The sequence below is a fragment of the Molossus molossus genome, unplaced genomic scaffold, assembly GCF_014108415.1.
Source record: "Molossus molossus isolate mMolMol1 unplaced genomic scaffold, mMolMol1.p scaffold_m16_p_6, whole genome shotgun sequence".
Classification (NCBI taxonomy): Eukaryota; Metazoa; Chordata; class Mammalia; order Chiroptera; family Molossidae; genus Molossus; species Molossus molossus.
Window position 1 is genome coordinate 63,062,588 of NW_023425399.1, and position 16,171 is coordinate 63,078,758.

Here is a 16,171-nt window from a genome sequence, read left to right on the forward strand (position 1 = left end):
CATATGATCTCACTTATTTGAGGAATATAATGAACATAACAGTCTGAGGAATGGGGTAGTCCCAGAGACGTGGAAGTGGGGTACAGATCGACAATCCCCAGAAGAGGGGGTGAAGGGGGAGAGATAAACCACAGAACTTATGTGCATGTATGCATGAACAATGGACATGGACAACAAAGCTGGGGACAGGGCAGGGAGGGAGGGGGAGGGGGGGAACCAGTGGGGTGAAAAGGAGAAACATCTGTAACAAAAATAAATTAATTAATTAATTAAAAAAAAAAAAATCAAATTGCCAAAACACACACACACACACACACACACACACACACACACTGGGGATTTTTGTTGAAATGAATAATCGCAGAAATAAATTTTGGACTCATGTCATAACTTTCCTCACAAGTTAATATTTGTTCTTCCTTTGAAAAATAGATGCAATATACAGATGATGTATCACAGAACTGTATACCGGAAACCTGTAATTTTATTAATCAATATCACCCCAATAAATTTAATTTAAAAAAGATACAAACAAAAAGAAAAATGGAAGTGAAGTTAATTTTTAAAAAGCACCAAGTGTGTGTCCCCAATACCTGAAACTCTGTAGATGCCTTCACACTTCATGCCATACTTCTCTACATAATCTACACATTCACGGAAAACTGCCGGTAGTCGAATGCCATCATACATCATGGTCCTCTCTGCTGCATCAGCCAAAGGAATTCCAAAAATGGGTCTGAGATTCGGAACATCAATCTGAGGCACCTCTGGCTCCTGAATTGGCTTCTTCTTTTTTTTCTTTTCTTTCCACTGTTTAACAACATCAGCTGCTGTCAAGTCTTTTGACTTCTTCTCTTTATGTTTTTCTTCTTTGTGCTTTTCTTCTTTATGTTTTTCCTCTTTGGGTTTCTCTTTTATTTTAAAATCCTTCTCTTTCTTTTTAGAAAAGCTGGGCTTCTTGAAAACATGGATTCCCTTGGATCTCTTCATTTTGGAAGGACTTTCAGCTTCATCTCCAGAGCTATCCTCCTGAAAGGCAGCATAGCCTTCAGCTGCCAAAGAAATGCAGGAAGTGTAAGTTATATGTTTGTTTAATGTCAAACTGTTCATATGCTTTTTAAATACGGAACAAAAAAAATGCCACCCTGCCCTGGCCGGTTTGGCTCAGCGGTTAGAGCGTCGGCCTGCGGTCCGGAGAGACCCGGGTTCGGTTCCCGCTAAGGGCACGTACGTACTTCGGTTGCAGTTTGTCCCCGGCCCTGGTTGGTCGTGCAGGTGGCAGCCACTCGATGTGTCCCTTCACATCGATGTTTCTCTCTCTCTCTCCCTCCCACTCTATCTGTACAAAAAATGGAAAAATATCCTCAGGTGAGGATAAAAAAAAAAAAAAAAAAAAAAAAATGCCACCCTGCACTAGCTATCTTCCTGTTCACACTATGGACAATCCCTCCTGGTTACTTACTCCTAGCAAAAAATGGGTTTCCTCTCAGCTAAAATGAGATGTTGCAGTGATATCTCCTGACCACAAGAGGGCAACACAGAGAGAGCTAGTAATTCTTGCAATAGCAGGTGGTGAAAACTTTTTATATTATATGTATTTAAGTGCAATTTTGGCTAATCAAGTATTACAAATACACAAGAGGTTCTACACAGAGGGCTAATGAAAAGAATCCTATACAGTAAAGCATTCTTTTATCATCGGAACTTACTTTATTTAGCTTAGATTTTTTTCACATTTGGTTCCTGTAATTTGAGTCAATTTCAAACCACGACAGGAACGTACTGCTGTTTAGATGCTCCAGTCATTCCCCTGTCACAATTTGCTCTCCTTTCAATAGCTGTTAAGTTCTTTCTGAAGACTGCATCAGGGAGTGAAGCCTCATTTGGGCGACATACAAAATCAGGAAATTCTCTAATCTACAGAAGGTGGTCGAATGAATCCATCAGCCTACTTCCCTGCATTAGAAGACCTGGTTTTCTCACACTGACAATTGCTTTTCATCATATCAGAGTTATCCTGGTTTGGTTTGGTTTTTTAATACGTATAATTCCCCTAGTCTTTTTTTTTTTTTCTAGCTAGCTACTTTATTTTAAAAAATTAAAGTTTTTCATAAATAACTCTCTAATTAAAATACCATAAACCCCACAACCACCAGGATGGCAGATATCTTAAGGGCTACTACTATGATGCACAGCAACTTGAGTTCTCAAACATTGCTGGTGGGAGTTAAACTGGTATAACCACTCTGGGAAATGGTTTTGCAGGATCTGCTAATGCTGAAGTAAGCATGTCCTGTGAACAAGCAATTCCACTCTCAGGCATATATACAACAGAAATGCATAACCATGTACAATGATGTTTATAGAAGTACTATTCATAACAGCCACAAACTGAAAACAACTCAAATGACTAGTAATAGTAGAATGGATAAACAAATTCTACTATTTGTAGTACATTAACACAATGAAACAAAATCCATCTATAAAAAATGAACAAATTACTGCCATATGAAATAACATGGGTGAATCTAACAAACATAACATTGGGCAAAAGAAACTAGACACAAAAGGAAATCTGCTTCCATTTACATAAGCACAAAATCAGGCAGGAACAAGTTATGATGAATGAAGTGTACCTTTGGGAGGGGTAGGAGATTCCCTGTGCAGGGGCATTAAAGGGAATTTCTAGGGTGCTCATAATGTTCCATTTCCAGATCCTTGTAGTAGTCACACAGAAGCATCCATTTTGTGATAACTCATCAAGTTGTTCACAATCTATGCACATTCTATCTGAATGTCATACCTCAAAAATAAATTATCTTAGCCCTGGCCGGTTTGGCTCAGTGGTTGGACTGTCAGCCCACAGAACAATGAATTGCGGGTTCGATTCCAATCAAGGGCACGTACCTTGGTTGCGGTTTGTCCCTAGTCCTGGCGGGTTCGTGCAGAAGGCAACCAGTCGATGTGGCTCTATCACATCGATGATTTCTCTCTGTATCTCTCTCTCTCTCTCTCTCTCTCTCTCTCTCTCTCTCTCTCACCCTCCGACTCTATCTGATAATAAGTAGAAAAGTATCCTAGGGTGAGGAATTAAAAAAACAAAACAAAAATAAATTAACTTAAAAATACCATAAAACTCAAAATAAAGCAATACTTAATAATATAACTCACTTGATTTGCTTTTAATGTACTAAAGATCTATGCTTAAATCCTCCCTATAAATAAACGCATCATGGCCTTTGCTTAAAACAAATGAATAACTACTTTGTCACAGTTCCAATAATTTGTACCCCAGTTGCCTACACAACATAGCCAAAAAGTAAAATTCTATAACAGCAAAATTCCAATATCTACTTTTAATACATTATTTAAAATTACTACTTTAAGATATTTCCACCAGAAAACCTTACCATTTCTAGAAATTCAGCTTTCTTTTGTGTGTGTGAGAGTAAGACCCTAAAATATAAGTCTAGTGTACAAAAATTGAGACCTTGAAAAATAAAGAAAAAGAATATCAAACAGGAGTCTTTGGACATATTTCCAGAAGATAGCAGGTACATGTGACTAGAGTAGACGTTTATCTAATATACATACAGAATGGCACTCACTTCTTTTTTCCTTTTTCTTAAATTTTCCTTTTTTCTTCCCATAGTCTTTTTCATCATCAGACACTATATCAGGAGGTTCATGGAGGCTGTCATGGGGAGGCGAGGGCTCGCCAGTGCGGTACAATCCAGGAAATTTAGTAGGGCTGATTTCCTCAGAGCTGGGGGTTCTGGTAAGACCACTGCCATGCTCCACCCTGCGATGTTCACTGGGGCTGCTGGTAGGAGGCAGGAAGCACTCAGTCATTCTGCCTCCCTGAGACAGTGCAGAGAGCTTCTCTGTTACCTATCCATTACACCTGCACAGAGGGAAAAAAAGATCATCAGAGTCATCAAACACCAACCAAAACACAAAGCACCACATACACACACAACTCGGCAATTAATCTTGCATTTACAAATCAAAAGCATTTTTTCATTAACCTCCTTTTTAAAAAGATGCTTTCCTTTTATCATCTCAAGTTACATTCCATGTATCATATATTTTAGTTCTCAAAGAGTTAGAAGCCCTGGGATCTTCAAGTATCAGAAAAATAAACCAAATGAAAATCAGAGTTAAGAGTACTCAAAGTAGAATACAGAGTTCCTTTTAAAAAGAACTACTGTAACGTGGAAGTGGGGTACAGGCTGACAATCCCCAGAAGAGGGGGTGTGGGGGAGAGATAAACCATAGAACTTATATGCAGGTATGTATGAACAATAAACATGTACAACAAAGGTGGGGACAGGGTGGGGAGGGAGGGGGAAGGGGGAATCAGTGGGGAAAAAAGGAGAATCATCTGTTAACAAAAATAAATAAATTTTTAAAATAATAAATAAAAATAAAAAATAAATAAAAAAATAAAAAGAACTGTAAAGGGCTTCATTTTTATTGCTACCCAATTTAAAATATTAGTTTTTCTTTAAGCTATGACCAAACTATAAATAATAAATTACAAAGACTATTTATATAAGTACACATGAATAGTTCAGTATCAAAACTCAAATTTACAATACAGCTAAAATGATATATTTAATGATTAACACAATTATAGATCATTAACTGCACTTCTATGTTACAAGCAATTAGTCCATGTGTTAATAACTTTTATTTTGCATTGCAATTACCTCATTTGCTCAATTGGTAAATACACACAAATAGTTTTACTAGAATGGACACTACAAAGGACAAATGGTAGTAAGAAGTCAAGGTCTGTTTGCTTTTTTCCCTCTTTAGACCAAGGGTACATACATAGTCAAGTACTGTGTTCCTAGGTTATATGCATTAGTTCTCATGATATTCAATTGAAATACTATTGGAATCACTTGTTTCTCTTTGCACTCACTTTTTAAATTATTTTTATTATTATTATTATTATCCCCACCTGAGGACATTTTTCCATTTTTGTTCAGATAGAGTAGGAAGGAGAGAGAGGAAGAAAGAGAGAGGGAGAAACATCGATGTGAGAGAGACACATCGAGTGGCTGCCTCCCGCACAACCCCAACAGGGGCCGGAGACAAACTGCAACCAAGGTACATGCCCTTAGCGGGAACCAAACCCAAGTCTCTCTGGACTGCGGGCCAACGTTCTAACTGCTGAGCCAAACAGGCCAGGGCTCTGCACTCAGTTTTAAGGTTTTTTTTGCAATTTTAAAAATCCACATGCTGTAAATAACAAGGCTGATAAATCTAACCATAAAGTCAAAAGACAAGCAAATATGAAACAAATTTTGCAGATTGTAACAGCTAATTTCTTTAAAATACACTTCCAAATCAATTAAAATATAAACAAATTCAGAGAACTACACAAAGCACATGAACAAACAGCTCATTGAAAAATGACTAATAACTGTACAAAAGCAATGTTCAACTATAATTCTTAAAACAACATAAGTTACCATTTTTCTAGTATCAGACTGGCAAAGAACAAAATAGGTATATAATAAATATCCAGTATTGGTAAGGATATAAGCAAACAGGGACACATGGGAATATCTACTAATGGGAGAAATATAAATTAACACAATCTTTCTTTAAAAGCAATTTGGTAGCCCTCGCCTGTTTGGTTCAGCAGTTACAGCGTCGGCCAGTAGACCAGAGGGGCCCTGGTTCAGTTCCCCCTGAGGGCACATACCTCAGTTGCAGTTTGTCCCTGGCCCTGGTCCGGGTCATATGAGTGGCAGCCACTCGATCACTCAATCTGTCTCTCTCATGTTGATATTTCTCTCTCTCTCTCTCTCTCTCCCTCAAAATAAATGAGAAAAAAAAAAAAAAAATGTCCTCAGTGAGGATAAAAAAAAGTAAAAATAAATAAATAAATAAAATAAAAGCAATTTGGTAATATCTAACAAAATTTTAAATGTACTCTCTTTGACCCAGGAATTCTTTTAGAAACATTCTTTTTTTTTTTTTTTTTTGCATTTACTTCATATAGAACAGGAGGGAGAGAGGGAGGAAGAGAGAAAGAGAGAAAGAGAGAAACATTGATGTGAGAGAGACACATCGAGTGGCTGCCTACTGCAGGACCCCAACCAGGGCCGGGGACAAACTGTAACTGAGGTACGCACCCTTAGCAGGGATGAACTCAGGCCTCTCTGATCTGCAGGTCAATGCTCTAACTGCTGAGCCAAACCAGCCAGGGCTAGAAACTTATCTGTTAGATATACTTTACAAGAGTTAAAAAATACACACATGAAAATATTCATTTCACCATTGTAAAACCAAAAACAAAATAGTAATAACCTAAATGGCGATTGTGGACCCTGAGAAAAAAGATACCTACTAAGAAAGGCTTCCAATGGCTAATTAGGCTTAATTTTTTTTTTTTTTTTAATTTATTGATTTTAGAGAGAGAGGAAGACAGAAAGAGAGAAACATGGATTTCTTGTCCCACTTATTTATGCATTCATTGGTTGATTCTTGTATGGATCAAACCCACAACCGTGGTGTACTGGGACAATGCTCTAGCCAACTGAGCTCCCCAGCCAGTACTAACTGGGCTTAAGTGTTAAAAAAAAAAACAAAAAAAAACAGGACATAGCAGCCACTTCTACACAGGGTCCTTTCACACACAGCACTTCAGGGAGGAGCCTGTACTAAACTACCACCCTCCCACACTGAACTGCCTGCCTGCACTATGTTCCTGCCATCTGAGCCAGACCTATTAAAGGAGCTCTTGGAATATTTCAATCAACAGGACTGAGGCTTTCCCCCATCTAATCAGAGCTATGCACCTATATCCTTCATCAGCATCACCACCAACCAATCAGAAAGGCTCTATTCTGACCCACCAGGACAGTGCTTTTTGGAGTCCTCATTTGCATGAGGACTGATCCATCAGGGACCAGGGGTGTGGATTTCTGTCTATATTATAAGCCACCTCCCCTCTAACAAGGGGACCACACTCTCCCTTTCCACCCAAGACTAAACACTGTGTTTTCCCAGTGACACATCCCCAGAGCATAGAAGAGCAGGCACAGCAGGGCATTGAACAGATCGGCTCCTGAGCAGAGCTGTCTAACTGGAGAGGGGCCTGGCCCCTGGGCCACTTCACAGCCATGCTGCTTCATAATTGAGCTGTAACACTATTGGGATGTTTGCACTGAATTAAGTTTCTTTCTTCACTGCACCCCAGACAGGTGATTCCTGTTAGTATTGAACTGGCACCAATGATCATCAGTTGACATGATCAATTGATCAATTAAATTACGGTCTATCTAAATAAAGAATATAACATCACACACACAGTTTCTGAAAGTACATGAGAAACAGTTAACCACTGTTAACTTTTGGAAGTGGTAAAAGAAGAGGGAGAGAAAGCTTTTTTTTAAAATTTACACTTTATCCCTTCAAGTTTTAACCTTACCATGTCCATGTATTACTTTTATTATCATTTTTAAAACTGAACAGGCCATGTTTTTTTAATCTTATAGAAAACATGCAGCATTAAAAATCATGTTTTTGACAATATTTAATAATGTGGGAGAAAGCAATTTTATTTACAGCATATTATCGATTTTTAAATATATAAATATATATGCAAAAAATTGTAAGAATAAAAGATTAATAATGATTATCTCTGAATTATAAGATTATAATTGATCTTTTCTGCATTTTATAAATTTTCTACCCAGTATGCATTATTTAGCTCATATAATCAAGGAAAGCATTAAAAATAGGAGAAAGTTCTATTAAAGGATCCACAAGCATCACTGTATTTCTCCTGTATTTCTTGATAGACCCTGACTTTTGGCTATCATTAAAATAAAATAAAAAAGTACATTCTATTCTTTCTTTAATTGAAGGCATCCTAAGTTTTGACAATCATAGGATTTGAGAGTTTAGAGGGAGCATCAGTCCAACCAACATTAACAGTTATACATTACAGATGAGAAAACAGGGCTTCAAAGACTAAGGAAACAAAAACATGCATGGAAGGAGCATAGCTTTACACTACAGAAATAAAATATCTTACAGGCATCTTACATTAAGTAATCTTAGCAAATCCTATGAGAAAGGTAGTATTTTTCCATGTTTATAAACATTGGGACTAAGGCTCAGAGAACTGAAGTAACTTACCTTGAGTCACATATCAAGTAAAAGGCAAAACTGGGATGTGTTTGACTGGAAACACATTCTTTCCACTAAACTGCTCTTCACGTATACATACACAAGAGGGAATGAGTATATTCACGCCAGGAAGAACATCATAGTTAAAGACACAAGCAGAAATAATGGGGGCTTCTTATAAGAATGGCAAGAAGAATGGTCTAATTAAAAGTTTCTGCAAAGGAGCATGGAAAAGATATTGAAAGCAAGGTGGGCTCTGAACTGAATGCCAATTTAAATCCAAGCTAAGCAGTTTGGATTTGATGTGGGAGTTATTACCAATACTAAAGCCAAGCAGTGACAAAACTGGGGCTAAACGGGGTAAGGGCAGGAATATGAACAACAAAATGCCAGAGAGATTTTGATCATTCCCTCCTATGTGTTCCTATAGTATTTGTAAATTATATGCACATGTTCTTGTAGTTCACTAATACCATTATTTAGTTTCCATACTAGACAAATAAAGCTTTGTATATAAAGCACTTGATAAATTATCTTGCAAAAACTATTGTTCACTTGATTCATCCATAGATGGGAATGGTGGAAGAAGAGTGAGCAGCTAAAAGCAGGTATGAAGAATGACATAGCAATATTGAAAAAGAAGAACAAAGTAGCAGTGATCAAAATACAGGATATCAGGTTATACTGCAAAGCCACTGTAATCGGAACAGCCTGGTACTGGTACAAGAACAGGCATACAGATCAATGGAACAAAACAGAGAACCCAGAAATTGACCCAAGACAATAAGCTCAGTTAATATTTGACAAAAGTGGCAAGAGCATACATGGAGTAAAGACAGCCTCTTTAACAAACGGTGTTGGGCCCTGGCCGGTTTTGCTCAGCGATTAGAGTGTCGGCCTGCAGTCCAGAGAGTCCCGGGTTTGGTTCCCGCTAAGGGCACGTATTTCGATTGCAGTTTGTCCCCGGCCCTGGTTGGGTCGTGCGGGTGGCAACCACTCTGTCCCTTTCGCGTCGATATTTCTCTCTCTCTCTCTCTCTCTCCCTCTCACTCTATCTGAACAAAATATGGAAAAATGTGCTCGGGTGAGGATAAAAATAAACAAATAAATAAATGGTGTTGGGAAAATTAGACAGCTACATGCAAAAAAATGAAACTAGACCATCAACTTACACCATACACAAGAATAAACTCAAAATGGATAAAAGACGACTTAAATGTGACTTGTTAATCCATAAAAATCCTAGAAGAAAATGTAGGCAACAAAATTTCAGACATCACACGCAGCAGAATTTTCACTCATATTACACCTAAGGCAAGAGAAACAAAGGAAAACATTACTACATGGGACTATATCAAACTAAAAAGTTCTGCACAACAAAAGAAACAACATCAAAATGGAAAGGGAACCATGGGAGAGCATAACTGCCAATGATACATCAGATAAAGGGTTAATTTCCAAAATATATAGAGTATTCATACAACTCAACAAAAGGAAGACAAAGAACCCAATTAAAAAATGGGCAGAGGAGCTAAATAGACACCTCTCCAAACAGGACATACAAATGGCCAAGAGATATATATGAAAAAATGCTCAATGTCACTATTCATCAGAGAGATGCAAATTAAAACAACAATGAGCTATTGCCTCACACCTGCCAGAAGGCTGCCATCAACAAATCATCAAACAAGTGTTGACAAGGGTGTGGAGAAAAGGGGACTCTAGTACACTGCTGGTGGGAATGCAGACTAGTGCAGCCACTATGGAAATCAATATGGTACTTCCTCAAAAAATTAATAATTGAACTGCCATTTGACCCAGTGATCCTACTTCTGGGAATATATCCTAAGAAGCCTGAAACACCAATCAGAAAGAATATATGTACCCCTATGTTCACAGTAGCACTATTTACAATTGCTAAGATCTGGAAACAGCCCAAGTATCCATCAGTAGATGAGTGGACAAAAAAGGTGTAGTACATATACACAATGGAACTCTATGCAGCTGTAAGAAAGATAGATCTCTTATCCTTTGAGATGACATGGAGAGACCTGGAGAGTATTATGCTAAGTGAAATAAGCCGATCAGAGAAAGACAAATACCACATGATCTCACTTACTTGTGGTATATAATGAAAGAAAAAGCTGATGAATAAAATAAACCCAGAGACACAGAAAGGAGTATAGTTCAGACTGACAATCTTCAGAGAAGGGGGGCAGAAGGGAAGGGATGAGATAAACCAAAGAACTTATATGCATGTATGTGTAACCAATGGACATAGACAACAATGCTGGGGTGGGGGGGCAGGATAGGGAGGAGGGTGTCTGGGGGTAAAAAGGAGAAACATCTGTAACAACAATAAATAAAATAAAATAAAATAATAAAATAATTAAAATAAAATAAAATCAGGTATGAAGAAGGGTAAGCCTGAATGTAGGATGATTTAATGAGAAACAGCAATGTGTTTGCATTAGGACATGCTGTTTTGAGCACTGGGGAGCTACAGCAAGCCTAAATTTCACTGAATAAAAGTACAGAAGAAAGAGGCCTCATATGGTCCGTGGTAAATTTGAGTATAAACAGCCAAAAATAAGAAAATAAACAACAAAAATTAGAAATTCCTACGTCTCAGACAAGAGAACTGTTGTAAATGCGTCTACATTTTGAAGAAAGAATATTTATCCCTATTCCTCTTGGTAAGCACAACTAAAAATCTTGGATATCAGATTTAAAAAAACAAAACAACAAAAACCAGACTGACAGGTAGAGAGAAAAAAGGCTGACAGGTTAGGGAACTCAAAATCCAAGGAACACCACTGTGATTTCCCTGAGTTTTCTTTTTGCCTCTACACTGCAAACTTGGAGCTCAAGAAGCCAAAAACCCAGAAACACAGATGGGTACGGATAGAGCAACAACAAAAGCCTGCTCCCACCCAGACAAAACTTTTAGATAATGGTGTTCTCCGGCCAAAAATTCTATGGCCTCACCCCCAATTTGCACCAGTAAGATGGAGCCTCAATTTACACCCTCATGAGGTGCCCCAAAATTCCCACCTTGGGGTGTGTGGGGGTGGGGCAGGGGGTAAGGAGGTGTCTGAAAAGGCCAAGAAGGAAGCTGGGCCTTTCAAACCTGCCACATAGTAATGAATCTCAGTGGAGACTACATGGAGAATGTGGACTTCCACCCCCCGAGTCCAGAAGTAACAAGGCACCTCTTTCCTTTCCTGCTGGGTGGTCTGAGGAGGCCTTGTGAAGATTCAGGAGTTTCACCATCACCTGACAGTAATGAGGCCACCCCCATCTTAGGGTCAGTGGAGAACACATAGGAAGCCAGAAATAAAAGAGGAAAAAGAATTCCAAAGAAAAAATCAATTCCATAGAAAACAAATAGCTATAGAGTAAAATTAAAACCAATAATTACTTCGAGGTGTGTGCAGGAGGAACCAATTGATATGTCTCTCTTTCTCTCTCTCTCCTCCCCCTTCCACTCTCTCTAAAAATCAATGGAAAAAAATCCTTGGATGAGAATTAACAAACAAAAACAATAATTATATTAAATGTAATAGACTAAGCATTCCAATTAAAAGGCAGAGATAATCATACTGAATGAAAAAGCAAGATTCAACTATATGCTATTTACAAGCGATGTGCTTTAAATATAAATACTACACAGAAAGGTTAAAAGCAAATGAAGGGAAAAGATATACCATATAAACACGTACCATAAGAAAGGCGAGTGACTATAATTTCAGACAAAACAGACTCTAAGAAGTATTGTCAGAAATAAAGGATATTCCCACAATCATAACAGACATAATTCCACATATGTACCTGCCTAATAACAGCTTCAACTACATGAAGTAAAAATTGACAGAAATAAAGAAAGACAAATACCCAATTATCATTATTATAGAACTCCTCTCTCAGTAAACAACAGAACAAGCAGATAAATATAGGCCCAAAAGCCCGGTCCGTATGGCTCAGTGGATTGAGCGTCCTCCATTGGACTGAGAGGTCCCAGTTCAATTTCTGGTCAGGGCACATGCTCAGGTTTCAGCCATGATCCCCAGTAGGGGGCGTGCAGGAGGCAGCCAATCAATGTTTCTATCTCTCTCTCCTGCCTCTCTCTCTGTAAAAAAAAAAAAAAAAAAAAAAAATCAATAAAAACATATTTAAAATATAAGCAAATATACTTCAGCTAGGGCACTAAAAGAACAAACCATAAAAGAACAAACTGATAAATTGCTTTACATCATAATTTAAAACTTCTACTCTTTGAAAGAAAATTAAATTAGGAAAATTAAATGGCAAGCCACATATCTGATGAAAATACCTGTAATACATATAGCTGACAACTCACTTCTTCAGGAAAAAATGTATATGTGTATATACCATTGATTTATAAGATATATACGTCCATAAGATATATGTAAGATATATATCTTATAAACCAGTAAGACAAAGACAATTCAAGAAACAATGAGCAAAAGATATGGACACTTCACCCAAGAAAACATACAAATAGTCAAAAAGCACATGAAAACAACCCTCAATATAATTACTCATTAGAGGAAAGCAAATTAAAAGAACAAAATACCACTATACACCTACTAGAATTACCAGAATTAAAAGCACTGACAATGCCAATTGTTGGCATGGATGTGGAACAACAGTTGTTGCTGGGAATATAAAATTGCACAACCACTTTTAAAAAGTGCTTAAGTTTCTTATAAAATTAATCTACATTTATTCACCTAACAATTTCACTCCCAGGTATTTACTCAAGAGAAATAAAAATCTAAGTCTACACAAAGACCTGTCAATGCAAGTTCATAGTACCTTTATTCAAAACTTAAAATAATCCAAATATTTTTCAATGAGTAAATAGCTAACATTAAATTATAATATTTCCTTATAGTGGAATATTACTCAGCAATAATGTGGAACAAATTACTGATAGATATAACAACATAGATGAGTCTCAAAAACAATAATGAGCAAAACAATCCAGACACAAAAGAATTCACACTGTATGAGTCCATGTATATAGAATTCCATAACAAAAAAAACGAATCTATAGAAAGCCAATCAGGGACTTCTGGTCAAGATGGCGGCATAGGTAAACACAGTATCGCGTCCTCCCACAACCACATCCAAGTTACAACTAAACTAAAGAACAACCATCATTCAAAACCGCCTGAAATCAAGCTGAATGGAAGTCCTACAACTACGGAATTAAAGAAGCTGCATCGAGACTGGTAGGAGGGGCGGAGGCGCGAGGGGCAGTGGCGAGACTGCAGTGAGACAGGCTGGTCCCACACCCATGTGTGGCGGATAAAAATCAGGAGGATACCTCAGCTGGGAAGGTCCTTCCTGAGGACTGAGGGGTCCCCGTCCCACACCAGGTGCCCCGCTCAGGGTTCCAGTGCCAGAAAGAGAATCCCCATAACTTCTGGCTGGAAACACCAGCGGGAACTGAGGCTCAGGGAGGCTGACGCGGCTGGAGCCCCAGGCAGCTCCTTAAAGGGCCCGCGCACGGACTTATCAGACTCACTCCCTCTAAGCTTGGAGGGGAGGCAGCTCGAGGGGCACCAGAGACATACAGGGAAGAATTGAGCTGTTTGGCACTGGAGCGAGGGCTGGAGAGGGGGCTTTCTCTGGGACAAACGTGCTGTCAGAGGCCTTTGTTCCTTTGGTGAGCCCTTCCCTGGGGCGGCAGACAGTCGCCATATCTGGGACTCCAGCAACCTGGCTCACACTGGTAGCCCCGCCCTGCTGACTCCCTGAGGCCCCGCCCCACCCAACTTTCAGGCCCACCCAAGCTGTTGGCACTTGCTTAACCATAGGATTGGCCTGTCTTGGATCCTGCTTCAGGTTTTTCCTAAATTTTTTTCAAACGAGCAGCATCTGGTCTCAGCTAGCCCCATACCTCTCGTTAAATAATACACAGAAACAAACACAGGGAGGCAGCCAAAATGAGGAGACAAAGAAACAGGTCCCAAATGAAAGAACAGAACAAAACCCCAAGAACTAAGCGAAATGGAGATAAGCAACCTAACAGATGCTGAGTTCAAAACACTGCTTATAAGGATGCTCAATGAACTCAGTGAGGGCCTCAAGAGCATAAAAAAGGACCAGTCAGAAATGATCGATGCACAGTTAGAAATGAAGGAGGCTTTAACTGAAATAAAGAATAATTTACAAAGATTCAATAGTAGGGTACGTAAATCCAAGAAGCAAACCATTGATTTGGAATATAAGGAAGCAAAAAATGCCAAATCAGAACAGCAAAAAGAAAAAGGAATAAAAAAAAAATGAGACTAGTGTAAGGAGCCTCTGGGACAACTTCAAGCATGCCAACATTCGCGTCTTGGGGGTGCCAGAAGGAGAAGAGAAGAGAGAACAAGAAATCGAAAACCTATTTGAAACAATAATGGCAGAAAACTTCCCTAACTTGGTGAAGGAAACAGACATACAAGTCCAGGAAGCACAGAGTCCCAAAAAAGATGAACCCCAAGAGGCCCACACCAAGACACATCATCATCAAAATGCAAAAGGTTCAAGGCAAAGAGAGAATCTTAAAAGCAGCAAGAGAAAGGCAGCTAGTTACCTACAAGGGAGTTCCCATTAGGCTGTCAGCTGATTTCTCAAAAGAAACTTTGCAGGCCAGAAGGGAGTGGCAAGAAATATTCAGAGTGATGAAAAGCAAGACTACAACCAAGATTACTCTATCCTGCAAAGCTGTCATTTAGAATCGATGGACATATAAAAACTTTCCCAGACAAGAAAAAGTTAAAGGAGTTCATCACCACCAAACCGTTATTATATGAAATGATGAAGGGTCTTTTTGAAGAAAAAGATAAAATATATGAATAAACAAAATGGCAATGAATACATATCTATCAACAATGGAATCTACAAACAAAATGAACAGATAGAACAGAAACATTCTCATAGATACAGAGAACATTTTGTTGGTTGCCAGATGGGGGGGGGGGGGTTTGGGGAATGGGTGAAAAAGGTGAAGGGATTAAGAAGTACAAAGTCATTGCTAGACTGACAAACCTCAAAGGGAAAGGGGTTGGGGGTGTGGGAAGAAATAAACCAAAGAACTTATATGCATAACCAATGGACACAGACAACAGTGTGGGAAAAGGTGAGGGGGGGGCGAGAGGGGGGAGGGAGTCAATGGGGGAAAAATGTGGAACATCTGTAATACATTCTACATTCAACAATAAAGATTAAAAAAAAAAAAAAAAAAAACTTATCAGTGGTACTGTTTGGGCCAGATGTGGCCAGCTAGGAAAGTGAATGCAAAGGGGCATGACAGAATCTCTGGCATGATAAAATGCCTGCATCATGATTGTAGTGGTGGTTTCATATGTATACACAACTGTCAAAAGACAAAGAATTACACTTACCACTGGATGATTTTATAGTATATAAATTATACATCAAAAAGGTGTTTGTTTGTTTTTTAAATCCTCACTCAAGAATATTTTTCAATTTATTTTCAGAGTGAAAGGGAGAGAGTGAGCGAAACATTGATGTGAGAGAAACATTAATATTAATGTGAAAGGGACATCAATTGGTTGCCTCCCTCACAACCCCAACCGGGCCGGGGACAAAACTGCAACCAAAGTACATGCCCTTGACTGGAATCAAACCCGAGACTCTTTGATCTATAGGCTGACAGTCTAACAGCTGAGTCAAACCTGCCAGGGCCATCAATAGGTTTTTTTAAAAAAGCTTTTTCAAAGAAACTGACAAGCTGATTCTAAATTTTTTAGAAATGGAAAGAACTTAGGACAGCCACAACCATCTTGAAAAGGAACAAAGTCACTAAAGATAAAGTACTAAAAACAGTTTGGTAATGAAGTAAGGATTGACAAATTAATGCAACAAAACAAAATTCAGAAAGAGAAATATAGTCAACTGATTTTCTTTAAAAAATTTTTTTTAATTTATTAATTTTAGGTTGGGGGAGAGAAAAACATAGATTTGTTGTTCCACTTAT

General features: G+C 38.4%; 1 protein-coding gene across 2 annotated transcripts in view; it reads right to left on the reverse strand.

The window, feature by feature from the left end:
* The window catches only part of RALBP1 (ralA binding protein 1), a 76,098-nt gene that overhangs the window by 27,309 nt on the left and 32,618 nt on the right, over window positions 1-16,171 (reverse strand). For both annotated transcript variants that reach the window (XM_036244348.1, XM_036244349.1), the window contains exons 2-3: window positions 3,609-3,904; window positions 594-1,052 (exon numbers count right to left, since the gene is read on the reverse strand). In XM_036244348.1, coding sequence (XP_036100241.1) covers window positions 594-1,052; window positions 3,609-3,852 — 703 coding nt within the window. In that variant the 5' untranslated portion in view covers window positions 3,853-3,904. The remainder of the gene's footprint in view (window positions 1-593; window positions 1,053-3,608; window positions 3,905-16,171) is intronic.